Consider the following 26,875-nt stretch of genomic DNA (forward strand, 5'->3'; position numbering starts at 1 on the left):
CCTGTTTTTATAGAGTCTATGGTTATTACGACTGTACACTACACATGAATATTGCAAAATATTATATTAATCTTTCAAAATAATTTCTTTTTGATGACCACAATTTTATTATTGACCATAGTATTTTGTAGGAAACCGTAAGCAGTTTCCTACAAAATACTATGGTAAATAATAAAATTGTGGTCATCAAAAAGAAATTATGGCACATTTTTTATCATCATATCTTACATCATATTATATCATTTATATTGTTTATTATCTTGATATAATAACATCAAACACATGAGAATGGGTCAGGACCAATCGTTCGTCTTACCAATGAGAAAATGTCTTTTTTCTAAATTTACACTTCAGTTTTAAAGAATATATAAACCTCTGTATGTATGAATATATGGTTTCCAATGTGCTGTGTATTAGCACCAGCTTCATCTTCAGTGCCACAAACTAAATGTTCAGACAAGAAGATCCTACTGCCATTTTATTATTCACAATTCTTTTTTCCACAAATAAACAAAGAAACAGACTCTGTCCACATATGCATGAACAGAATATAGTCCATTCTGATCACCAAATTACAGATGTTCATCTACATTCAGAACAATGTAGCAGACAGGCAGACAGAAAACCACCGGACACGTGTGATTTTGTTTGTTTGTGTATGTGTGTGTGTGTGTGTGTGTGTGTGTGTGTACAAATAGCATCCAGCATCTGTTGGCACAGAGCAATAGTTGTTGAGAGCTTCAGTGTCTCAGCTGGCCTCTCCTTAAACATTAATTACACCATAATAAAAGTAAAAATAAATCCTCCCTTTTGGGACTAGTTACAAGGAACCAGGTTTTGAGAGACCTTCCTCTACTAATGGTGAAAATATCACCATTAAAACTAGTCACATTTCCAGTCTCATTCGTGTGATACTGAGATGATTCTGTCCAGTGAGGGTCAGATAAGAGAGTCCAGAAAACAAAAAAGGTTTCACTTATTTCCTCCGTCGACTGTCTGGAGATCTGCTTCTCGACTTCCTGCTTGCAGTGCTGGTGGAAAACAGAGATTAAGATCAATATTAGCAAGAGCAGTGGGTTGAAAACGACAGTAATAATATGTAGATCTGTTCAGAACTGACCGTCGTGAGGGTGGAGAATGTGCAGGTCTTCGTTGCCTCGCTGGAGGGGAGTAACTGAGTGACCGAGAGTCTCTCAGTGAGTCTGCTGGCACTCTCTTGGGCCGTGGAGGACTGCAGAGTTCAAAGGAAATGATTGGGACAGTGTTTTAGAGTACAGCAGTAAAATGGGATGCAATTCATCTGAACAATTTATCTAATGCGACTTGTTTCAGTTTGAAAAGGGATACTGCATGGGGGAAGACAGAATTTTTTTTGTCATATTCATTACCTTTTTTTTTTTAAATCTGGCATTAAATTACTGTTAACTTTTGACAGAAGTTTAAAAAAAAGCTTAATTTCCTATTAATTTATTACTTTTTCATTATTCACAGAAGTTTTTTTATGATCAACTGCCATTTAAAATGTGTGTTTTTTTTTTTTTATAGATCCAAGTTTCCCGTGGTTGTTTAAAGGGCTGGACAATTTGACCAAAACCTTGAAATTATATCAATAAGACTGTAAAAAATAAGAATTTTATTTTTTTTATTACTAAATAATAAAAAACAGGAAATATTACAATTGTAAATTCACTGTAAAATAAAAATATTATAAGAAAAATAATATTCATTGTATTTTACAGCACAGATTTTTAAAACAAAACAACTGGGATTTTATTTTGGTGGAAAAGTGCCGAGAGCACTTAAAGCTTCTCTTTTGTTGACAACAGGCAGTTCATAAGTGCTCCTCATCACGAGTTTGGGAATGTGGTTCATGTTGTGTTCCCAAACACACATTACAAGTGACCCAGATTCAGAGAAGATGTAGAAAGGAATTTGTGTGTGGCAGAATTTGCTGTAAACCAAGCCACTCTGAGATGCTGAAATCACTGGATTACGAGCTGCTTTCGTGTAAAACAACACAGTGCTTTACTCTAAAACACAGTGCATATTTATTTCTTTAATTAAATCGCAGCCAATGTGATTTGCCATATGGCATTTTCAGTTATTTCGATAATTCAGTAACCTAAAACTGAAAATGTAAGATTGTTGGTTCATGCATGCAAACCTAGAGGGTCAATTTTGAATTTGAATTAAATGCAGTGGAAAATTCTACATTTCTTTAACAGAAGAGGGAAAAAAAGCTAAATATTCTACCTTTTTGTCTTATCTTCTTGTTCACTTTCTGACGAGGATGACGATGATGAAGAAGCTCGGCTTTTGGCCTTCTTGCTAGCTTCTTTATTTGTACTTGCTTTAACACCCCTGGAAAATAAACATTGAAATGAAGGGTACCATAAATATAAATTTAACTGAATAAATGCAGAATGATTTGGCACTTACCCTTTGGCTTTCTCTGTCTCAGAGTCTGAGCTGTCGGATGATGATGATGATGAAGATGAGGACGACGATGAGGAAGATGAAGAAGAAGAACTCGAGCTGCTTCTCTTCTGCTGTTGGCCAGAGGTCTCCTTCTCTGGTTTCCCATTCACAGCAGTCTTTCCTCTCGTTGGCGGTCCGTGGTGCTGCTCATGAACAGATGATGGGGACTGGCCTCTTAATCGGTCACCAGGTGGATCCCTGCTTTGTGACTGGTTGGTCACTGGTGATCTAGAACGGACAGGTGGTTCACGGGAGCGATGATGCGATTGGTTGGAATGGACACGGGTGTCTTTAGGAGGGGAAGGAGACGGATGTTTCGAGTTCCTTTCTGGTTGCTTTTTTTTTTTCTGTTCATCAATTTCCCTTGATCTGTCTTTCTCTGCATCTGTAGACTTCACACCCTTCATCTGTCTTTGAGGAGAGGGCGAGGCTGAAGAGGACGAACTGGAGGAAGATGATGATGATGAAGAGCGCCGTGGAGGAGTGGGATCTTTGGGTGGCGCCCTCGTTCTTTGTTCTCGCTCTCGTTCTCTTTCTTTCTCCTGTTCATGCTGTCTCTCTCGCTCTCGATTCCTCCTCCTCTCCTGCTCTCTCTCCCTTTCTCTTTCTCTTGATAGTGAACGACTTCTGCGCCGGCGTACAGGAGAGGGTGAACGTCGAGACCTGGGTGCAGGGAGAGAAAATCTCTGTAATAATATCCACAATTACAGCATTTTATTATAAACTTAATTTCACACTCTATTTACAGAATGAAGAGTAAGCTTTTTTTTAAAGAAAAGTTTATAATGTTACAAAAGATTTATATTAAAGGGGTCATATGATGCTGCTAAAAAGAACATTATTTTGTGTATTTGGTGTAATGAAATGTGTTTATGCGGTTTAAAGTTAAAAAAACACATTTTCCACATACTGTACATTATTGTTTCTCCTCTATGCCCCGCCTTTTTGAAACGCGTCGATTTTTACAAAGCTCATCGGTCTGAAAAAGCGAGGTGTGCTCTGATTGGCCAGCTATCCAGTGTGTTGTGATTCGCCGAATACCTTAAGCGTGTGACGGAAATGTTACGCCCCTAACCATATTGTTGACGCCGTGTCCAGGCCGGAGCGAAAAGACAAAAACATTAAAACCCATTACAAACGAAGCATTTGTTGCATCCAGTGGGGACATAATTACTGATTATAATGACTTACACTGTCTTTTTACGCATTGCATCGCGCCGCGTAAACAAACGGTCTGCATTTGTGATCAGAGAAATGACAAACAACAAGTGCTACTCTACACTGCCCAAAACTCGCGTTTGAATCATCAGTGGCAAATCCTTTAAATGAAAACGTACTTACAGACTGAGTCAGAACTGCCGGCATTGTAGTCTACTCTTCCAGGATCAGTAAACAGTCCTCCATAAAATGCGCTGCACACATCTGAATATTTGGGTTAAACTGTTCTGGAACAGTGCTGTAAATACAACTTAACCACTGATTTGTAGTCGTGTCCTCTTTTGGAAGACCAAACAAAGTAGTTTCGCTTTCACAACGAAAAACACAGCGGCCTAACGTGAGCGAAAGCCCCGTCTTAGCCTGAGCTGAAGCCGGGCAAGAGTGAGCTGAGGCGGCGGGGTCGAGAAAGGCGCGCTCGGCGCGAGCCGTTTTAGGTAGGTGTGGCTGACTCTAAAATCCAAAGAGATATTCTTTATAAAAGTTCAGACTTTAGTCTTTGCAACTTTACAGATCTTCTTTATGCACCAAGAGCTTGTAACACTCCAAAGAGAAAGAAAAAATTTAAATGGCATCATATGACCCCTTTAAGTAAATACTGTTCTTTAGATTTTTTTATCAAAGAAAAAAATATATAATGGTTTCAACAAAAAAATATTTAGCAGCACAACTGTTTTCAAGATTGCTAATAATAAATGTTTCTTAAGCACCAAACCAGCATATTAGAATGATTTCTATAGGATCATGTTTTCATTTAAATGGGTTTTAATCAAATAAATGCAGCCTTGGTAGTCACTGAATTAATAGAGACCATAAAAAAAAAGCAAAATATATATATTTGAAATAGCTTAAGCATGTCACTGGCAAGACACTTGAAAGTTCATATCGGTGTATGTATCATAAATATATACAGTAGTCAACATTTGAAGAGGATCAAAAAAAGTTCCTCAAAGTTGTCCTGAAACAAGAACACATTTTAGGTTTAGGTTTTAGGACAACTTTGATGAAAGGTTTTGATCGACTTCAAATGTTGACTAGTGTATATTGTGGCAACGTCTCCAAGAACCTGCAAAACTTCAGTACTGTTAAAAGTTAAGCACTTGTGTAAAAATACTGTAAAATGAGGATTCTGTCAAAAATAATGTCATAAATAGATTTACTTTATCAATTAACTTCTATTATCTAAATGAAATCAACATTTGGTGTGAGCATCCTTTGCGTTTAATGCAGCTTTTGCCCTCGGTGCACTTGCACATAGTTTGTCAGGGAGCTTTGCAGGTAGATTTCTTGGAGACATTGCCACAGTTCTTCTGGATTGAGTCTGTCTCAGTTTGTTCTGTTTCTTCATGTCATTCCAGACAGACTGGATGATGATGAGATCAGATCTCTGTGTGCAGCACTGGCTGTTGTCAGACTCCTTGTGCAAAATAAAGTAAAAAAAACAAAAACAAAACACAGATTGTCTACTGTAACTACTTTTAAGGTTGAGTTTAGCTTTCCAAAAACTGTGGTTCTCTGACTAACCTGTAAAGAGGACTTGGTCTTCGGGGACTCCTAGATCTGCTGCTCCTTGTTCTCCTCTCTCTGGAACGCTCTCGGTCTCTGTTCATTGGCCTTGCCCTAAATCTGTCTCTCTCTCGCTCTCTGAGGCGCTCCCGGCTGCGGTCTCTTCGGAAAGGCGATGGTCTCCTCGCTCCTCGTCTCGGGCTGGGAGAGCATGAGCGTTGTGGGTCCTGGTACTGTCGTGGTGGAGTGCGTTTCGGGGAAGGTCGAGAAGCCGTCTGTTTGACCTGTGGCACGTCGTTCCTTCCTTTCTCCCTCGGAGACAAAGGTGACGCATCTTTCTTTCGGTCACTCTGTCTGTCTCTTCCTCTGCCAGGCGAGGGAAGTGAAGACGCTCGTTCCAGCTCTGATGGGGTGTATCGCTCGCCTCCTCGATCTCTGCTCTGAGATTTGGTTTCTTCTGAAGGCGTGTACCTGTCCCCACTTGGGGCTCCTCTGTCCCGGCCTCTCTGAGGGGGTGAGGGAGGTGGGCTTGAACTCTCAGTGGGAGTGTACCTCTCTTTTCCACGTTCCCGGTCTTTGGCTCCTGTGGAAGGAGACGAGGAGTGGCCAGGTCTCCGCTCTCTCTTATCAGCATCGTCCCTTTTTCTCTGGGACTCAGAAGGTGAGCTCTGTCTTTGTGTGGGAGGGTACATCTTTCTGCCTTCATCACTCTCCACATTCCTTCCTCGGTTCTCCTTCTCCCGGCGCGCAATAGCCTGAGCTATGACAGCATTAGAAACTGACCTTCCAGCAGCACTGCTGTCTTTTGAACTTTTCTTTTTCTTCTTTTCATCTTCCGAGGATGAAGAAGATGAAGAGGAGGAGGATGAAGATGACGAGGAGGAGCTGTCACTGTCACTTTCGCTGCTGCTGCTGCTGCTACTACTGCTCGCAGCTTTTAGTTTGTCTTTCTTCCCGGGCTTTTCCGTTTGCATCTGTTTGTCCTTCTCCTGGTCTTGAGGACTCTTCTCTGTTCTCCTGTCTTTCTTGGCCACCTCTTGCTCCGTCTCACTTCCTCTGGCGCCTCGTCTGTCCTCAGGCAGACCACTAGAGGAGGACTTCCTGTCTGATCGAGACACTTCTTCTCTTCTGGTGCGGTTTCTCTCCTGTTCTCTGTCACTCTCTCTGGCTTTTCTCAAAGCTTCTTCTTTCATCTCCTCCTCCCGTCTTCTGTCCTTCTCTCGCTGTTCTTCTCGCTCTTTCTCTAGTTCATGATTTCGTTCTTTTTGCCTTCCGTTGGCATAAGGTGAACGCTTATCAGGAGACATGGAGTCACTAGATCGCTTTCTGTCTTGCTCCTTCCCTTTATCACTCTCCCGTCCTCGGTTATCTTTTCTACTAGATGGGATATCTCTATCGCTATTCCTCTGTCTGTCTCTCGCTCTGTCCCCATGTCTTTCCTTCTCCCTGTCCCTGGGGGAAACAGCTATCTCTTTCTCTCCACTGTGTCCTCTTCTTGTTCTGTCTTTACGTGGAGAAGGAGATGGGGATGAGGATGAGTCTTGTCTTCTTTGACCTTTGTTCTTTCTCTCATTGTCCCCTCGGTTCTTGTCTCTCTGCTGCTTAGGAGATGGAGAGCGAGACAGAGAGTTGTGTCTTTTCCGCTGAGAGGGTTTCTCTTTCTCTTCGCTCCGCTGTCGCCGCTCTCGCTGCTGCTTGTGTGGTGGAGATGGTGAAGTGGAGTCATGTCTTCTTGTCTGAGGGGGTTTCTCTCTTTCTTCGCTCCGTGGTCGTCTGTCCCGCTGCTGCTTTGGTGGAGGAGATGGCGATGAGTAGCCGCATCGTCTTCTCTGAGGTTTTTCTGGCACTTGTTCGCTCTCGCGTTCTCTGCCTTTGTCTCTTCTACTGTGCTCAGGCGTTCTTGAGCGTCTTGGTGACCTCTAAAAATGGGGAAGACATAGAATTAGGGAGGTGCAAAAGTACTTTTTTAAAATCAACTAGTCAGAGGGTTGCTTGAACAACTGCTCAACTAATCTATTTCAAGGAAGGCCTGTATAACTCGGCCAAGCCATCAAGTGTTTACATGACAAGTTCTTGCATTCAATGCGGAGGTCTTGAGGAGCATTTTTAGAAACTGGACTACTATATTAAAACTCAATGCTTGTCGTGGCAAGGCGCTCAAAAAAACAATGCAACACAGGAGATGCAACAAAGGCCAAAGACCATCTGAATGTGTTCAGCTGTAATTTAATGTGGTTGTTGTTTAGAATAGAATACATACTAATAGTAATAATATGTTTACTTATAATAAATAATGCTTATTTAAAAAGGAAAGACCATATATAAGAATAGGGGGAAACAAACAATGAATAAACCAGATTAAATAATTACAGCATATGTCTCTATGACTTCCAAAACGACACACTACCTCTCGGACTTCCATCCGTTTTGGACTTTCCTCACTACGGCCATGGCGCCTTCTGTCAGGTGATCTCCCTTTCCTCCCCTCATCTGGACGAGAATCTGATTTATTCTGTGGTTTCCCACTTTGAGGGGATGGGCTGAAAACAAGACATGCATATATATTAATATGAACTTTCACTAATTAGTAGGGATGCACCGATACCACTTTTTCCAGTACTCGCCCGATAACGATACTTTTATTTTTGGTACTTGCCGATACCGAGTACCGATACCGATATTTTTATTGCATTTGTACATTTTTTAAATATTGGGTACAGATCCTTAACTGCTTTCTGCTGTCTGTTGTTGGTGTTTCTTTGTTTGAATATGGCGCTTATCACATGTTGTGTGGTATCGGCGTTTGGTATCGGGGCATTTTAACGAGTACAGGAGACCAGTATCGGGCCCGATAACAATACCAGTATCGGTATCGGTGCATCCCTACTAATTAGGAACATTTTCGATAAACTACACTATTTCAAACATTGAGCAAGCATACATATTTGATGTTTTTTAGAAAGAAAAAAAAAAAAACATTTAATAGGAGAAATTTTGTTTATAGAGTGGAAAATGTTCTTGCAATTGGTATTAGAATATAAAGAGTAAAATCTGAGGACACACTATATTATGGATCACATGGTGTGCACATGTAATGATACCTGTGAGCTGGGCTGGAGGATGCACTCTGACGTTTTCGGCTCTTACTGGGAGGTGGAGTCTCATTGTCACTCCATTTTCTTTTGGTTGTTTCTCTGTCATCTGATGAACTGTGGGAAGACAAATGATAACATTTCAATTATAATACATACCGTTATCAAATGTAACGGAGTGATGAGGAGAAAACCTACCTCTCTGTGTCACTCTTCTCTGATTCCTCTCTGAAAGCAAAAATGTATTAGTTATTTAAGCAGTTTAAAAAATTATGCAGAATCATTTAAATTCTTGAGCATTTTTAATGCTAAAACATTTTTTGCACACATAAAACAAATTTTCGACATGACACAAAAATCATTTCAAAGGAAATTTATCCAGGTCTAAAAACACGTAATAAAAATGTTGGCGATTTTGCAATGAATAAAATCATTCAAATTATGGGTCAAACATGACAAAAGGATTTTTCTCAAAATGGCAGCTATAGGGTAAAGTGTATGGACAACTTTCCTAAAAGCATCTCAGTTAATAGTGATAATACCATATGCAAATAATCTGGCTATTAAACCTTTTCCTGGATAGTTTATGAAAATGCAAATGATGTCCACACTGTCCAGCAATGTGAGATTTAAGAATCATTTACAAATGTAAAATATCTTTCCCAACAAGTTTTTTTTTTTTTTTTTTTTTTTTTTTTTAAATGGTTCACATATTCCAGAGTGACTCAAGTAATAAATAAACTGAATAAAATATATTCAGGTGTATTGATTTTACCCAATTAATACATCTTATCCCAGTATGAATTAACAGAATATTGTAATTTAAGAGCATTAAATGAAACCTTTTCTTTTTCTTCTTTTTGTCCTTTTTCTTCTCTCGTCGAGGAGAAGGTGAAGGGCTCTCAGAGCTGTTACAAGAGTGGAAATTGACTCATTAATATATTATTCTTATAATATAACTCATGCTTAAAGTGTTCCAAATTACTTCTCCATTCTCCAGTGTACCTTTCTCTGCTTTTGTTTTTCTTTTTCTTTTTCCGGCTCTTTTTTCGCTCAGGAGATGAATCAGAGTTATCAGACTCAATAATTCTGAAATAAAATGATGAGAGAAAGACAGAACAGAAAGTGAGTACTCAGATAAGATACAACACATCAAAGTCCGTACTTCTGAAAGTTACAGTACGTTTTTGCAGTACATCAAGCTCTTTTATCCCAAAAGATAAAGGAAAAATGTGATTCCTCATGACAAGACCCCTTCAACCTCCCCTCCATCTACTCACTGGTACTTCTGCTGCTGCTGCTTCTCTCTTTCCAGCCTCTCCTGCTCCCTCTTCTCCTTCTCTCGTTCCTTCCGGTCAGGATGAAAGGATGAGCCGTCAACGTAGTCAGAGCTGATACCGAACGCTTCTCTCAGACGGTCATTTTTTTGCTGGTTAGCAGCTGCCAGTGCATGAGTCTCAGTCACACTGTGAGAAAGAGCAAAACATGGATGGGAATAAAACTACTAACAGTGCACAGAAAAGGCCATTAAAAAGCCTTCATTTCTGTCTGGATGATCTGAAGTAATACTCACACTGGCCTCTCTGTTGGAGGAGGGGCAGGTTCTTGTCTTTCTTGCAGCATCAAACGGAAGGTGTTGACTTTCTCTTCGATCTCCTCTGCAGAGTACCTGTCACACAGGATGACTTGGTCAGAGGCTGTTCTCAATATCTACTCCTGAAGAATATTCACCATAACACAAACCCAAGCAAGCCGTAGAGCACAGGAAAAATCATAGTGCATACTTGAAATACACTACAGTTCAAAAGTTTGGGGTCAGGAGGAGTTTTTCAAGTTTTTGAAAGAAGTCTCTTATGCTGCCAAGGCTGCATTTATTGATCAAACATACAGTAAAATAAATGTCATTTATTTTAAAACATATTCCTGTGATGACAAAGCTGAATGTTCAGCAGCCATTACTACAGTATTTAGTTACAGAAATCATTTTAATATGTTGATTTGATACTCAAGAAACATTTGTAATTATTATCAATGTTTAAAACAGCTGCTTAATATTTGTGGAAACTGTGATTTCCACATTCTTTACTGGACTCTTTGATGAACAAAGTTCAAACAGCTTTTATTTAAAATAGATATTTTGTATAATATTATAAACATTTTTAATGTCACTTTTGATCAAATTAAAGTGTCACAGTTGAATAAAAAGTATTAAATTATTTTTAAAAATCCTAACAAAATTCATACAGTGCGCACCTAGCTTAATTCATTTTAAATGCAAACCAAAAATACAGGGGATTTTTCCTATTTTATTTCATCTTACCCCTGCTCCTCCATCATGTCCTGCAGCTCAGCACATTTCACCTCCAGCTGTCTCTTCCTCTGGTGCTCTAGGATATCAGCGTTAGGTTGTCTGTTCAGCTGGCTCTCCAGTCTCTCTCGGTCTTTCTCATCCCGCTCTCCTCCGCGCTCGTCCCTGTTCCTCTTCACGCGTACGCTGGACAGGTTCCTCTGAACGTAGCCATTCGTGCCACTGCCTCGCGGCGTGGTCAAACCGATACCGTTATACATCTCTGCTCTGAGAGGCCAGACACAGCATGAGAACTCATGAGTAAACTAAGCACTGAACTGAACAACTTTGCATATCACATTCACAACACCTTAAGTGGCCTGGCTGGGATAAAAGCATTTGATACATACATAATGTGAATAAATGAGTGCTGCTGGGAGACCTTATGACACCTTCTGCATTTGTGGTGAATGGTGAGCTTTGACCATGAAAATAAAAAGCATTACGATTTTGTTCCTTTTTGAATTTTTTTTTAGGAGTACACTAAAAGATGTAAACAGTTAATAGAGGAAGCTAAATGGAACTAAAACTACAAAAGTATTAGTTTCTGTTCACCAACTCATCGCAATGTAACAAAAACAGATTTAACAGAAATGACAACTTATGTGCTGACTTTATATTTTTTTAACCTTGCAAAAATGCCAATCTTGAGTGGATTTATCTTTATTTAGAGACCCTAGCAGAACAGCAAGTTTGTATAAAACAATACCTAACATTCACTGAATAGGGGTAAAAACTATAAAGAACTTGTTAAGGTCACACAAAATTGTGTCAGGCAACTAACACAATTTTTAATAGAACAAATGTATCAAATTTAAATGTTATTTCTATGTGCGGGATGGTGACTGGAAAATGCTTACAATGCCCTGAAATTTTGAACAAAAATTTGAGGCCTTTTTTGAAGCTTAGCAAAAATGCAATTGCGGGCCTTTTTTTTCTTCTTCCTTTTTTTATTTGTTCACACAAAAGGGAACCTATTCAATTAATCAAAATGTAATTACTTTAATTCAATTAACATTTCACAGCTATTTTCTGAAGTATGATATAAATGATACATAATATTTAAAATATGCTTGATTATTTTAATTATCAAATAGCGACATTTCTTTTCATAATTGTACTGTGGTTGTATTGTGGTGACTTGTACTTAATGTCTCAAAAATAGCGGTGAATTTATGCAACCCCAAAATGCCCAGAATTGCACTTTTACAATGTTTTTCCAAATTACACCATGATGCAAATTTTGCCTAAACGAATGGCTTTCTAAAGACATGTACATTAAGTACATCTTTTAATGTGCTGAATCACTAACAACATTTGTCTAGAAACAGAAAGATTCAGCACTTTCTCAGACATGACTGGAAAGAAAAAAAATTACCACACGAGTAAAGCAGTATGGTTCTAAAGCAGTCTAGGGCTGTTTAATAATTACAGAGACCGTGTTGTACACAACTGATCGAACATATGTTAAAAATTTACCATTAAAGACGTGGTAAACGCTCCAAACATCCCATACTATGTCTAACATGCTGTCTGGGTAGACTGTTCACATACTTTAATACACAGATACTGTATCGCGCCCACAAGTCTTAAACCAGCAACAGGCCGCGGCCTTCTGTGCTGCTAATGCTTCCTCCACACAACAACCCGCTGATTCTCTTTCATTTTTAGTGTTTATGTAATAACTCACTAAATACCCTCAGTGTTTACTGGTATAACAGCACTTGAGTTGTTTCAGCGCGCTAACTTTGTCCTGTGTGCTAGCAGGATCCCTCCACAGTACAGCATGCTAACTGCTCGTTGAGCTTCAGTAACGTGAGTGCTACGTACCTCTGTGAACCCGCTCAGGGAGAGAACAAAAGTAGAACCGTTACAGGCCAAAGACCGAGCAACTGTGGCACAACAAGCGTAAACCCAGCGATTCTATATCAAATAACCCTTGTAAAATAAAAACGATGTACGCAACGTTGGCTAGAATGAACAGGTAACGCTCATTTGGACGTCATCGTAACGACCTCGCGATAATGTTCGGGGATTGACTGTGGACTACATTTCCCACAATTCCATTCACTCGCTTCATCCATCGACGCAAGCGTGTTAGTGCTTCAAAGTTAGATTTTTTAAAAGTCTCTTATGCTGCAAGGCCAAATTTATCTGATCAAAGATATAGTAAAAACAGCAATTCTGTAAAATATTACAGCAATTTAAAACAACCTTTTCCTTCTTTTTTTTTTTTTAGTAAAAATATATTTATTCCTGTGATGGCAAAGCTGAATTTTGAGCATTAACTCTTCAGTGTCACTTTTTCTGTCTTTCTTCCCTGTTCTTTATAAATCATTATAAATCAGAGCTCAAGAAACATGTCTTATCATCAGTGTTAAAAACGGTTGTTTTGTTTAAAGTGCCCCTATTATGGTTTATGAAAGGTTCATCTTTTGGTTTTGGGAGTCCCCAACAACAGGTTGACATGCATGCAAGGTCCAAAAACACTTTCATTGTCTTATAATATGCATTTATTTTTACCTTATTTGCTCAACGACTCACAAACGATTCGCTCAAAGATTCATTTTCCCAAACCCCTCCTTTGTCTGACACTAATCTGCGGTGATTGGTCCGATTGGTCTCATTTTCATTTCATCATGAGCCTGTAATGCCTGATAAAGCGCAGTGCTGCTTTGTGTACAGCTGTTACCAGGGAAACCGCTATCTTTACCGCTCCAAAAGCGGCACCTAGTGGCAAAGAATGAATTTGCATTTTCATTCAGACCAACACGAAAAGACCAACAAGTGGGCGGGCAATATGCAAATGTTTCATGTTGACGTCAACATGAAACGGCTTGGGATTCGTTTTAAAAACGACTCGTTTAAATGATTCAGAGTCGACTCTTTCTTTTGAGAGACAATAACATTATATACACGTTGCACTTTCAGATTTAAAACTTTGCAGGATGTTTTCATTCACTTAGAGCTGTGGTACACACTGCATGAAGGTAATTTTCAAACATCCATAATGGGGCACTTTAATATTTTTTGTGAAAGCTGTGATACATTTTTTCCAACATTGATGAATAAGACAGCTTTTAAGTGAAATAAAAATCTGTTGTACCATTATAAATGCCATAACTGGAACTTTTGATCAATTTATTGCATCCCTGTGCTGAATAAAAGTATGATAAAAATAAGACAAGGAAGTGCATTTATTTTATGATCTCCAAAAAATATTAGTGGGCTACTATTGTGGAAAAAAATCCTACAGTGTGCATCTGACTGAATTCATTTTAGATGTAAACTTGTCAAAAATAAATAACAAACAGAGAATAAGCCTCACGTGTTTTATTTTACTACATTATTTCATAAAATCTAATACAGAAAGAATAATTACATGAAATCTTTATTTGAAATGATAGTTTGTTTCAGAAGCAAATCCAATACTGATTAAAATATTGTTTTTTAGCTTTTAGTCCCCTGTGTGTTAGCTTTGAGACTACCTACTAGTGTACTTATAAACTGCTTATTTATAGTGTGTACAATAATGTATGCCATATAGTTTGTAGAAAGGAGGATGTCACAAATTTTAAGACGCCTAAATACACAGTATTCAAGAAACAGACAAACAGTCTCTATATTACACATCTGCTGAGATCCTAAAGTGTGCAATCAGTGGACACGTTCCTATCCAGACGATGGCGGAAATTTGTTCCTAAGTAAAAATCAAGTCGATTTTCACTAACTTCACAGGCAATATCACAACATTGAAAAACAACACAGTAAATACTATACAAATAATATGAATATTATCGGTAAAATATAAGACCCAAAATCCAAACTATGATAATTGAATATATAACAGATGACAAAGCACATATTATAACTGCTGCACTCTGGACACAAGTACAATCTTGGTCTCCTCTGGGAATCTCAGGAGTGTGAGTTGAAATGTGACCATCACATTTCATCCAGTCAGTCGCAATAGACTTTGGGGAAGCAGATTCCTGGTCCAGGCCTCCTCTTTTTAAAATCCAGTAGTTTGAGTCTTTAAAGAAGTAAGTGTCTCCTGAGGTCAATCGCAAATAAAATGGTTTGAGTTTGGTTTGAGAGAAAATGAAAATGAATATATTTAAATAAAAAAAGAAACATCTTACCATCTAGAAATCCAATGATATCATCAGGGTGAGAGGGCATCCCCCAGATGGATGCTGGTTTAGGGTACCCTTCCTCCAGCTTCCTCTCTGTTCCCACTTCATCAAACCTCCAGTACTCTCCATCACTGAACAGGTATGTCTTCCCATTGTGTGGCCACACAAATACTGCCTCCACCCTCTCTGGAAGTCCTCCTGCAGAAGTGCATAATCCCCATTCTGAAAGTGGTTGCGGGTACCCAGGGAGGGACACTGTGTCTCTAAATACCCAGTACTGATTACCTGAGAAAGACCATAATGAAAAAGAGTAAACATGAAGCACGAATATGCTCCTTTGTACCACAGCCATAAAAATCTATTTATCAGTCACTATGACATTTCTATAAACACATTCTATTCTTACCATGCTTTTTACTTCAGTCAATAGCTCTTTATATATTGTAAAAAAAAATTAAATGTGAGGTCTCTTTTTTTTCTTTCTTACCAATGAAGAATACAATATGTCCATCTCTTCTCTCATATACTGCATCAACTCTGGATGTTTCTGGAGGCAAACCGATCCAGAAGCTGTGGATCAGAGCTGCAGTCAATGACATTAATGAGCCTGAATGATGTACTCTCCAAAAGTGTGGACCTGATAAAGAGCAAATGGTTGAAGAAGAGAATAAGAAACAATATATTTTCTTTCACTTTTCTATTTTTATAGTAACTTTCTACTAATAATTTTCAGGATGTGTTGTGTGAGGATTCCATAAAGAGGAAAAATTCTGGAAAAAAAAAATGTATCACCAGCTTCCACAAAAATATTAAGCAGCAACTGTTTTCATCATTGATAATAATAGGAAATATTTCTCGATCATGTGATACTGAAGACTAGAGTAATGACTGCTGAAAATTCAGCTTTGTCATCAAATGAATGCATTTTTTAAATATATTAAAATAGAAAACAATTACTTCAGGTTATGTTTTTTACTGTATTCACTCTAACAAATAAATGCAGCCGTAATGAGCATAAGAGACTTCTTTAAAAAACTTTTGATTGATAGTGTAAATCAAACATCATACCTCTAAAGAAGAAAACCTCTCCTCTGATATTAGCGACTGCATCATAACCTCCCTGACAGCGATCAACAGAGGCTGCTGGGCTGAAAATGAAAACAGCATTAGGAAAAATATAACACTCATTGTGAAACCTGTTATGATTACAGTGTTACTCACTGATCGGGAGGATGTGAAGGAGCTGGTGTCGAGAAGTGGGGCAGATGAGTTGTGGGTGCAACAACAGATGGAGAAGGTTTAAAAGTTTGTCTCTTTCCTGTATGGTAAACAGTCATGAGAAATTAGGCATCCATCTATCTATCTATCTATCTATCTATCTATCTATCTATCGATAGATCGATAGATAGATAGGCTATATGTCTTTTACATATTAGGGTGTACCATAAAGCGCCTGTATTCTCAGTCTGTCATCAAGGGATAAAGAGTAACTGCGCATGTCTCCCACAGGACCATGGTAATAAGGCTTCATGATGGAGTCATTGGAGGATGAGTGAAACAGGCCTAAAGCATGACCAAACTCATGAACTGCAACTGTGAATAAATCTGTGGAGCTGCTCCAATCTGGGGAATTGCAGAAACATAAAACATTTAAGCACTTCTGACCAATCTCCTGTTCTTTTATCAATGAATATCTCTGTAGATAATGATGTCAGATACACAAAGATGTATACAGCATTTAATTTACCTCCATAGCTCCAGCTCTCTCCGTCATCAAAGTGTGTGTCACCAGCAAGATCTCCCTTTCCTGGGAAGAATGCATGTGCCAGAGTGCCCCCTTTGCCATCGAAAGGATATCCATCTTCATGGTAGCCGCTGGCAAAGGTGACTTTGATGTCTATCTGTGGTGATGGGTCGTATGGAGAAGGGTGGAAACGCAGAGGTGTGACATCACTCCATACTCGGAGGGCAGAGGTCAAAATGAGCCTCACCAGCCCGGGATGTAGAGTGGGAGACATAGAGGGAGAGGGAAACTCCTGCACGCTGAGGAAAAGAAAGGAAAGATGGGGGATTATTGGACATGAATATTCTGGATAAGGTTACATAAATGAAGGCTTCACTGTAGGAATATATATATATATATATTCTGTAAAATTTTTGTTAAAAAAACAACAGCTATGGTTACCAAAAATTCACCAAATAAAGGTGATACAATACAAAGCCACATGATGAATCAGAGTTTATCGTAAGTGGTCAGTATACTCGCGTATACAGACAAAACACCATCATTAACACAAATTACACTAAAATAATGCAATAAATATTAACTATTCAACATAAAATGTATCACAAAACACTCTCCGATGTACAGAAATCTGTAAAATTTTTGTTAAAAAAACAACAGCTATGGTTACCAAAAATTCACCATATAAAGGTGATACAATACAAAGCCACATGATGAATCAGAGTTTATAGTAAGTGGTCAGTATACTCGCGTATACAGACAAAACACCATCATTAACACAAATTACACTAAAATAATGCAATAAATATTAACTATTCAACATAAAATGTATCACAAAACACTCTCCGATGTACAGAAATGAGCAGTAAAATTATTTCTGTAAAATATATCATATATCTCATGAGGGACTTGTGGGAATGTCCTTTTACTGTAACTTTCACTACAAATGATATTGTAATTAATCATTTTTACTTGCAAAAACCATAAATCAACTACAGTTTTCACTGTATATGGTAAGACAACTTAGTTAACTGATTATCAGGTTTTTAATGTTTTTATTTTTATGTATAGAATATATTGCTGGAAACATAAAGATCACACCTCCAGGTGATGTCGGTCTTGTCCCAGCTCAACCTTGGCAGAGTATATCTCCTCTTCAGCTTCTCTTTACCTCTCCTCTTTCCTTTCAGCAGATCCTCAGAGCTGACGGTGTCCGGGAGAGAGCAGCGAGGTCTGGCCATCAGTTCTAAAGTAGCATGATCTAAAGTTTGACAAAAGGACAAGTGGAATCACCAGAGCTATAGTGACAGAAAGCTTATGGTACATAGTGCTCTCTATGGGTGTTCATCCATCTTGTTGAACCTATAAAGCATTACAGTACAAATAAGTGAAGAAAAAAAACTGCCACCTAGCTTGCCAGTCTCTTTAATTCCAGCAAAACGCTGCATTTTACAGACAGCTTCTTCAATACCCTCCCTGGTGTGAAGTCGACCAATTAAAGTGTCTGGAGATGGTAAATACCCATACCGAATCAACCAGTCCTACACACACAAACAAAAACTCACACACATTGTTTGATTAATATATAAAAAATACATGTTCTGAAAGCACTGAAGCACACAAACTTGAAATTTACAAAGACTGTAGAGAGATGCATAATCTAATATATTTATTTGTAAAATCTACAGTTTATGTTTCATATTTGTTATGATAGCTTGTGTATTATTTACAGTTACTTTTGTATTTGATGATGATTAGATTATATCATCCAAAATTGATCAGATAGGTAATTTATTTCATTTGTTTTTTCATTGATTTCTTTGAAACAACTTTTAATGTTGAAATTTTATGAACATGATCACGAGCGTAAAATTTGAACTTGAAAATTAATTTCAGGCGACAAATAGGCCTATTGCCCCTTCCAAACGTTTCTGACACTTATCTGATCAACACTGCATTCGGTTTACATTAAAATACATTATACATTAAAATACTGTATTACATTAAAATATTTTATTGCATGTTCATTTTCACACAGAGTATTTTCTTACCACTCCTCGCGCGTATTGATCTGGCATCAGCGCAGGTCTCGCGCTCACAACACTGAGAAGCGTGGCGCCGATCATTGTGAGAACTGCGGTCATGGTCATTCAGTGTGATATCCACGCACTGTTCACACCCTCAAAACTACCACAGTAAGTGTGTAAACCAGCAAAACTATTAATAGCGAATCACGAATATATCCTAGAGCACAATTCAAACAGCTGGATTTTGTTAACATTAGGGCATCTACAAAAAAAAAAAAAAAAGATGCTGAAGTATAGTGCATGTATTCTTCATCCACGCAGTCACGCTTTGACTGCCGCTTCAGATTGCTTCCCAAGAGGCTGGGAGTTGTTTTGATCAATACTGTCCTGCACCCCTCTCTCTCTCCCTCTCTTCCCCTCAGTAGGAGCATCCTCTAAATGTGTGACCTCATGAATGCGCGTGTGACCCCTGATCATGGCTGCTGTGTATGAATAACCATATGGCACTTACATGTCCATGAAGTGTAAACCTATATCACAGTTCAATTGTTTTAAAAGAAATTAATAGTAATTAATGAGACGTTTATAATGTTACAAAAGATGATAATATAATAATATGAAAAAAAAAATTCCACAAAAATTAAGCAGCACAACTGTTTTCAAAATTAATAACAATATCAAATGTTTCTTGAGCAGCGAATCAGCATATTAGAATGATTTCTGAAGGACCATGTGACATGTGATTAGAGTAACTGTTGAAAATTCAGCTTTGCCACTTTGCCATCACAGAAATAAATTATATTTTAATATATATAAAGTAGTATAAAAACAGTATAATTTCCCATTTCTATAATTATGTTGGAGGCGTTAAGACCCCCTGATAAGAGGAAAGGGTACTATGCATTGTGTTCTGATAAAAATAGGCAGGATGTTATGAGCTTCGGCGCGAGTGAATGAATAAAGGGAAACATTAATTACAATAAATAAATAAACCATGCATGTTATGGATCCTCAAGATGTTTGTTCTCTTAAAGGTGACATATTATGGCCCTTTTTACAATATGTAATATAAGTATCTGGTGTCCCCAGAATGTGTCTGTGAAGTTTCAGCTCAAAATACTCCACAGATAATTTATCCTTGGTTGGTAGATGCACCAGGGACCTGATTATAGCACTTAAAACCTGGAAAAGTCAGATTTTCATGATATGTCACCTTTAATCATCATCAGGGCTTCCCTTTACCCCATCTATACTGACTGAGTTGACAAAACATCAAATCACCAGCATGTTTTCTGATAAAGGTTTTTTTATTAGTGTGCAAGCAACACAGCATCTCTCCAGCACAAACATCGGTAAAGTAACAAAGAAATGCCTTTTCCTATAGTTTATGGTTTATGAAACCAAATATACAGCACTACTCTGTATATTATGTTACCAGTCTTCTGCTGCCATACTGTGATTGATGTTTAGGTTTGGTTCTCACTGAGCTCTAGCGCCGGTCTGAAGGAGTACTCTGCCTTATGATGCATGATTAGTGTGTTATTGGCGAAGTAGAAGCTGTCTGACCGTGTCTCAAAAGGGTGGTTGATCATCTCCTTAACTGAAATAACACAACATAGTCAATTTTACTCTTACACAAGCCCCATATGTTCACGTGGATATTTTGCATGCAGTTGTAAAATGTGTGAAATGCATTGTAAGTTTGTGTGTGTTACTCACATGTGTGTGAATCCAGATCTGGTAAGCAGTAAATGTGTTCACAGGTGTTTCTGCTGTGTGGGATACAGAAACCGATCTCAAAGTCAAACGTCTTCAGCAGCAGATCCCTGAAGTAATGCCTCTCAATCAGCCGAAACTTGTTGACTGCCTTACCACCCACTGTAAACTCAAGCCTGTTCAGAAGAGAGATTACACATTATGCAAATACTGATTTGGATTAAAAATTTCAATCTATTCTAAAGGCTCCAAAGCAAAAAAAAAACATACATGGCTCCAATCTCCTTGAGACTGAGAAATGCAGGACTGAAATGATACTGAATGAAACGGCCTGCATCCAGCTCTATGACATCCTTTATTTCTGTGAGAGAAAGAAGAGGAATTTATACCATATTTAGGATTTAACTGAAAATGCGACATTTTAAATGAAAATGAGAAATACTGCATCTGAAATGAAAAATGTATTAAAGCAAAACTGTAATAATAAAAATGACAAAAGCACATTAAAACACTAAAACTTAACCTAAAATGAAAATAAACTGCAAATGTAAAAATAAATGCTAATTCAAAATATTAATAAATACTATCATAGTAAAAAAATACAATGCTTTGACATTGTATTATTTGACAAAAACATGGCAAAAATCACATTATGAAATCACTAAATAACCTGAAAATATAAAAATAAATGGTAATTCAAAGTGTAAATAAATACTATAATTGTACATAAATATACGATGCATTGATACATTGTATTATTTGACAAAATCATGACAAAAGCAAAAAACAAAATCAATAAAACAAACTTAAGCATGTAACAAAATCAATAAAACAAACTTGAATGAAAACAAACTGAAAATATAAAAATAAATGCTAAATCAAAATATTAATAAATACTATAATAGTATATAAATAAAATAATACTAACATAACACTGATTTAGGAAAGAGAGAAAAAAAGAGAGAGTAATGCTGAAATACAAGACATTTTTCAAGTGCTTCTGCACATAATGTCCACTAGAGGTCAAATGACATGTTTGGCTCCTCATTAGCATAAACACTTTTCTATCTTAAACACAATCTGAAATATCACACAGCCAAGTTATGTGTCTCTTACAAAATCACCCATGTGAAACAGAAAATAAGTGTTAAAAAGGCATTAACATACCTGTCGGACAGTGTCGTTTCAGGTCCAGAATGACCGATCCATCTTCCAGGTCTCTTATTTTGAATCGTGAGAAGCTAATATTGTAGATATTGTCTTCTGGGGAGCACAGGTAGTCTGTACACATAACCAATAACAGTAAAGAAAAGAAAGTATTGCAGTAAAAGAACAAAAGCACACAAATAAACTGGTGTCCTCACCGTCTGTGTATCCTGGTAGCCTGAGGACATACTGAGGAGTCACAAGGTCACCTGGCTTCCAGTCCAGCAGCGCCTCCTCTTCAGCTGCAAGTCCTGCTCCCGAAATAAACCCATTCCAGACCTCCATGTCCCTCAGATCCCCTCTGTCCTGCATTTCCTCCTCATCCTCGTCTTCCTCCTCTGGTTCGCTGTCCTCGTCTTTCTCAGAGGACATTTCTTGCTCTATGTCTTCCTCACTCTGTAGCTCTTTGACACCCTCACTGTCCATCTAAAGGCTTAGTCCAAAGAGATCTGGTTTTCCACTAATGTTTCTCTCAGGTTAACTAATACAGGAGCATCTGTTGCCTGGCACGCTCTGTGATTACCCTCAGCTCTTCTCTCATAAACTCTGTCTCAGTGACTCAAACAGATTAAGGCTTTCTCAAACAGCTAATCCAAGACAATCCTCAATTAAACACGGACACAGCAAGTATGGCATCAATGAAAGGACAAAAAGGAATCTGAGATAAACAGACAATATAGGACGGAGTTATATAGCAGAATTAGGATATGGAGAATAGCGAGTGGAAATGGAGAATGAGATCTGCCGGACTGAAATGAATAAATATAGATGACAGAAAGAAGTGTGATAAAAATGAGAAGTTGTAAATAAAGTCACAGCTACCTATCCATATATCAGCAGGCAAAAAAAAAGCAAATAATGAAATGCAAGTTCAATTATACAATTTTGAAAGAAAGTAATACTTTTTTAAGCAAGGATGCAAATTAATAAAACACAATAGTAAACACATAACAAAAGTTTTAAATTTCAAATAAAATATATTCTTTTGAACTCTCTGTTCATCAAAGAATCCTGAAAATGTGAAGCAGTGCAGTTGTTTTCAAAAATGTTAATAAATGTTTCTTACGCACCAAATCGTCATATTAGAATGATTTATGAAAGATCATGTGACAGACTGGAGTAATGACTGCTGAAAAGTTAGGAATAAAATGCATTTAAAGAAATACTGAAATATTTAAAAATATAAAATATTTTTAATTTAATATTATATTATACAAAAAGTTATTTTAAATTGTAATAATATTTGACAATTCTACTGTTTTACTGTATTATTGTTTAAATAAATGCAGCCTTGCGGAAAATAAGAAAATTCTTTAAAAAAAATCTTACTGATCCTAAATTTTTGAATGATAGTGTATGTCTGTATGTCAAAGGCTGTATATCTAATCCAAATCTACAACATTTTGGAAAAATGTAATCAGTCACTTTGTATAGGCTAGTCAAAATTGGCAGATGTCATCATGGGGAGGTTGAATAACATGTCCTTGTATTTAAAAAAAACATGAACAAAACTACACAAAGTCAAACATAAAATACAGATTCACTTGCAATAAGGATAAACATGTATATATAAGGTATATATAAACTCAGCAAAAAAGAAATGTCCCTTTTATGTATATTGTAAAGATACATAGCCTACTGTTAAAGATAATTTTGTAAAGCCTTTACAGATCTTTATTGTAAAAGGTTTAAACAATATTTTTCATATTTGTTCAATTAACAATTATTGCACCCCCCCCCAACTCCTTCAGGGACTCATTACTCCATTTCTGTTTGTCAAACGCCTGTTAAACTTGTTCAGTTTATGTCTCAGTTGTTTAACTTCTTATGTTAAAATAAATATTTACACGTTAAGAAAGTTGCTGGAAATAGTTTATATATGTACATACAAACGTGTAGTTTATATACACATACATACACACAAAGATGTAGTGACATTTTTGTCACCTTGTCAACGCATCTTTCTGGTAAGTTTGGTGTCCTCATAAGTGATGTGCAATTGATCAATCTGAATGTAATATGAGTCAACAGGATGTGTTCACATCTCTGTTCTGTGTTTTTTTTCCACAGCAGCATTGATGGAGGGAAGAGGAGGAGTCACTGAACCACATCCTGCTTTACTCCAACCTTTCACCTCATCCCACTGTTGGCATGGTGATCAAACTGTCATTTCCTCCTGTCATTTGAAAGCTTCATCTAGGGGAGAGAAGTATCCCAGAAGGCACCACAGCACAAGCGAAGAAATCACGGTGCAGCAGGAAGAGACGGCGTGATGAATTCTGAACATCAGGTAGAGTTTATTTGTTTCTATCAATTGCGTAAAACTAAATGTTAAGTTATACAGACGAAGCTTATGTAAGAGTTCTCGTTTATTCTTAGCACATTCAAGCATATTGTGAAGTTTATGCCATTTTGTGATGTGTTGCGTTCATTGCAGGCCTGGAGTGTTTGTCAGATTTAAATGAAATTAAAAGAACTGTTATTTAGCAGAAATTAGACATTCACAAGGCAAATAGCAACATTTCAAATGTTATAGAGTTGACTTGTGATTTAGTGTTTATGTATGTGTATGTATGTAAGTATGTGTGTGTGTATATATATATATATATAAACACACACACACACACACACGTGCTACCGTTCAGTAGTTTGGAGTCAGTAAGCTTTCTTTAAATATATATATATAAATAAAGTAATACTTTTATCAATAAATATGTATCACAAGTGACAGAGCAGACATTTATCATGTTACAAAAGATTATATATGTGTGTGTGTGTGTGTACTCGTTTATGCTACATTGTGGAGACCAAATGTCCCCACAGGGATAGTAAAACCTGACATTTTTGACATTGTGGGGACCGGCCTGTGGTCGAGGAAAAAAAAGGAGGAAAAAAAAACATTAAAAGTAGTAAATGATGTTTATCTGAAAGAGTAACAATGCAAACAGGTTTTCTGTAAGGGGTAGGTTTAGGGTTAGGGGATAGAAAATATTGTTTGGTCAGTATAAAAGTAATAGAAGTCTATGGAAAGTCCCCACAATTCACAGAAACAAACGTGTGTGTGTGTGTGTGTATAAAATGTATATAAGTATGTATAAAAAAGTAAATAAAAAAAAAATATATATAAATATAATTTTAATTAACACCAATCTCTATATACACTAATATACTAACATTTCAATTAACACAATTTAATGTATTGTGAACAAATATGAATTAAAAATGAATGCTAACTACAAAAATGTAAAAATGTTCATTGTAAGTTCATGAGGACAGGTACTTAATGCATTGATGAACTGAACTTTGTTTTTGCGTGTTTTCATTTGTTTTCCTGTCTTGTTGTCACATTGTCTGTACTCATGTCGTCTCTTGCTCTTTTACAGAAGTCACAATGGAGATGACTCTATTGTCCATCACAGTGTGGTTCACTCAGTTCCTCATCATCTCAGCTCTTTATTTCAACACACCGCCAACAAACACCCCAAGTGACTACACTGAAACCACACAAATAACTTCAGCAACAACAAAAACAAACCCAGAAATAAAGATTCTTATATACGCAACATCTTCGTCACCTCTGACCGCATCAACAACGCAGAAAAGCATAACAAATTTGCCCAGTGAAGTGCATACACAGACAAATATAACCCCAAATGTGACACCCACACCAGAAACAGCATCCCTGCATCAACTGAACAGCAGTACTCCTTCTCAAAATATCATGATGGATGATGGCCAGAGCGTAAGCAGTGCTAGTAATGTGGCTATGAGCGATGCGAATAATAGTCATACAACAGTTTCCACTAACTTTGCGGGACTAACGCCACAAAAGGATGACAGTAATGAAACAGGTACAACGTCAAGTGTGAGTTACAACTCTGACGGGCGCACCGTTCAGACTGCAGACACTTTATCAGACCCAGTCGACAGTGTCTCAACAGTTCCTTGGAGATATTCCACAGAGAAAGAGGATGAGAGAACGAAAGCCGATGAAGGAAATTACGAAACAAACTCCACCCAGGCCACATTTGCTAATATGAAAGAGGAGTCGAGAGGAACACGAGGCACTGAGGGAAGTTCCACGTTCTCAAGTGAACACAGAGAGGAACATTACGACACAGCAGCAAATACGATCAATGTCAGTGATACAACAGCAACAGTGAGTAACAAATGGTCAACTTCACAAAGCACAGATATTCCCATGAACACACCGTCTTACACAACAACACAGGGTTACCCCACGGTTACAGATGCACCTGAATATCACACCTCAACAGGTGGCGTAAATCACTCTACGACACCGGAGAATATATACAGGTTCACAAACTCCACAGCAACCACAGGAGAAGAAAACAGGACAGGAACAGACACACCCGGTGGTACCACCGCCAACATCAACATCTCTATCATAACTGACAACAGCCTAAATGCCACAAACAACAGATCAAACAACAATGACACAGAAAACAAAGTGAGGCCTTCATGTCTGAACCCAAAACCAGGAAATCATTCTCGGCCATCCAAGCTGGTCTGTTTCCTCACATTGTGGACTTTAGCAATGACCGCCACCATATTTCTAGGAATAACTATTTTCCTTTGGGTGCGTCTGTCGGTCTCCAAAAAAAAGATGAAGCGGAGAGTAAAAGGAGGTCAGACGTGTGAGAAGGAGAGCCTCTGGGCCGAGCCCAAAGCTTCGGTGCAGGACAGAGTGGAGTTCTGGTACGTCAATGGATCCACGCTGGAGGCCGACAGGAAGGAGAAGGACAGGAGGAGGACGAAGAGAAGAGGACGGGAACAGGATAATGAGGAGAACAGCCTGTGGATTCAGCCTAGAGTGACTGTGGAAGACATAACAGAGTTCTGGTACGCAAACAGACACATGAAGGAGGAGAGGACAGAGGACACGTAGTTACAAACTTTGAAAGGCTCCAAAGGAAACTATTTGGACTATTATACCTTCAGGCGTATGCCTAAAACACAAGGGGATTTTGATGGAGCCTTTATTTGAGTTACTAAAAAAGTCTGAATAAGAAGTCTGAATGTTGTGTTTGTGATCCTACATGCACCTTTAATTGTCAGAAGGATTTGTGTTCAGCTGTGCACAAAAAAAAAAAAAATAAAATAAAAAAGACCAACTCTAGGTTGGTTGAACTATTGCATATAGACAAAGCTGACATTAAATAATGAATTAAACAGAAAGAGCCTATGCTGCCATCACATGCTAATCGTAAATATGAGTGTCCCAAGCAGAAACTGGACATAAATGGCCTTTTAAAAGTCATATATTTAGATAATTGTGATTAGGGTTGCAAAGGGGCGGAAAACTTTCTATGGGAACTTCGTCTGGGGAATTTTGGAAATATTCCAAGTTTGAAACTTACCGGGAATTTATGGGAATTAATTGGAAA

At 37.8% G+C, this 26,875-nt stretch overlaps 4 protein-coding genes across 5 annotated transcripts; 1 reads left to right on the forward strand and 3 right to left on the reverse strand.

Annotated features, from left to right (window-relative positions):
• Positions 1-467: 467 nt before the first annotated feature.
• LOC107729482 (serine/arginine repetitive matrix protein 2-like) lies at positions 468-12,676 on the reverse strand. Its single transcript, XM_016540008.1, has 14 exons — positions 12,469-12,676; positions 10,612-10,866; positions 9,865-9,960; positions 9,572-9,757; positions 9,297-9,380; positions 9,134-9,199; positions 8,490-8,519; positions 8,301-8,408; positions 7,607-7,739; positions 5,218-7,118; positions 2,440-3,141; positions 2,254-2,361; positions 1,121-1,231; positions 468-1,031 (listed from the first exon to the last, which is right to left on the reverse strand). The coding sequence occupies exons 2-14, from the start codon at positions 10,857-10,859 to the stop codon at positions 977-979; spliced, it is 3,828 nt and encodes a 1,275-aa protein (XP_016395494.1). The 5' UTR covers positions 10,860-10,866; positions 12,469-12,676; the 3' UTR covers positions 468-976.
• Positions 12,677-14,432: 1,756 nt separating this feature from the next.
• LOC107729415 (matrix metalloproteinase-25-like) lies at positions 14,433-17,981 on the reverse strand. Its single transcript, XM_016539903.1, has 9 exons — positions 17,927-17,981; positions 17,620-17,779; positions 16,522-16,817; positions 16,218-16,397; positions 15,996-16,092; positions 15,843-15,922; positions 15,262-15,411; positions 14,781-15,059; positions 14,433-14,692 (listed from the first exon to the last, which is right to left on the reverse strand). The coding sequence occupies exons 1-9, from the start codon at positions 17,964-17,966 to the stop codon at positions 14,433-14,435; spliced, it is 1,542 nt and encodes a 513-aa protein (XP_016395389.1). The 5' UTR covers positions 17,967-17,981.
• A 1,862-nt stretch (positions 17,982-19,843) lies between these two features.
• On the reverse strand, positions 19,844-22,045 carry LOC107729484 (protein unc-119 homolog B-like). Its single transcript, XM_016540011.1, has 5 exons — positions 21,626-22,045; positions 21,429-21,542; positions 20,532-20,622; positions 20,265-20,437; positions 19,844-20,145 (listed from the first exon to the last, which is right to left on the reverse strand). The coding sequence occupies exons 1-5, from the start codon at positions 21,891-21,893 to the stop codon at positions 20,012-20,014; spliced, it is 780 nt and encodes a 259-aa protein (XP_016395497.1). The 5' UTR covers positions 21,894-22,045; the 3' UTR covers positions 19,844-20,011.
• A 1,617-nt stretch (positions 22,046-23,662) lies between these two features.
• Positions 23,663-26,875, forward strand: LOC107729537 (flocculation protein FLO11-like). Of its 2 annotated transcripts, none has more exons than XM_016540095.1 (2): positions 23,663-23,757; positions 24,851-26,875. In XM_016540095.1, exon 2 carries the CDS (start codon positions 24,859-24,861, stop codon positions 26,374-26,376), a length of 1,518 nt encoding a protein of 505 aa, XP_016395581.1. In that variant the 5' UTR covers positions 23,663-23,757; positions 24,851-24,858; the 3' UTR covers positions 26,377-26,875. The 2 variants fall into 2 exon arrangements, with proteins under 2 accessions (XP_016395581.1, XP_016395580.1); XM_016540094.1 differs by having other exon boundaries at positions 24,854-26,875.

The sequence above is a fragment of the Sinocyclocheilus rhinocerous genome, unplaced genomic scaffold (genome assembly GCF_001515625.1).
Source record: "Sinocyclocheilus rhinocerous isolate Xijiao unplaced genomic scaffold, SAMN03320098_v1.1 scaffold697, whole genome shotgun sequence".
NCBI lineage: Eukaryota > Metazoa > Chordata > Actinopteri > Cypriniformes > Cyprinidae > Sinocyclocheilus > Sinocyclocheilus rhinocerous.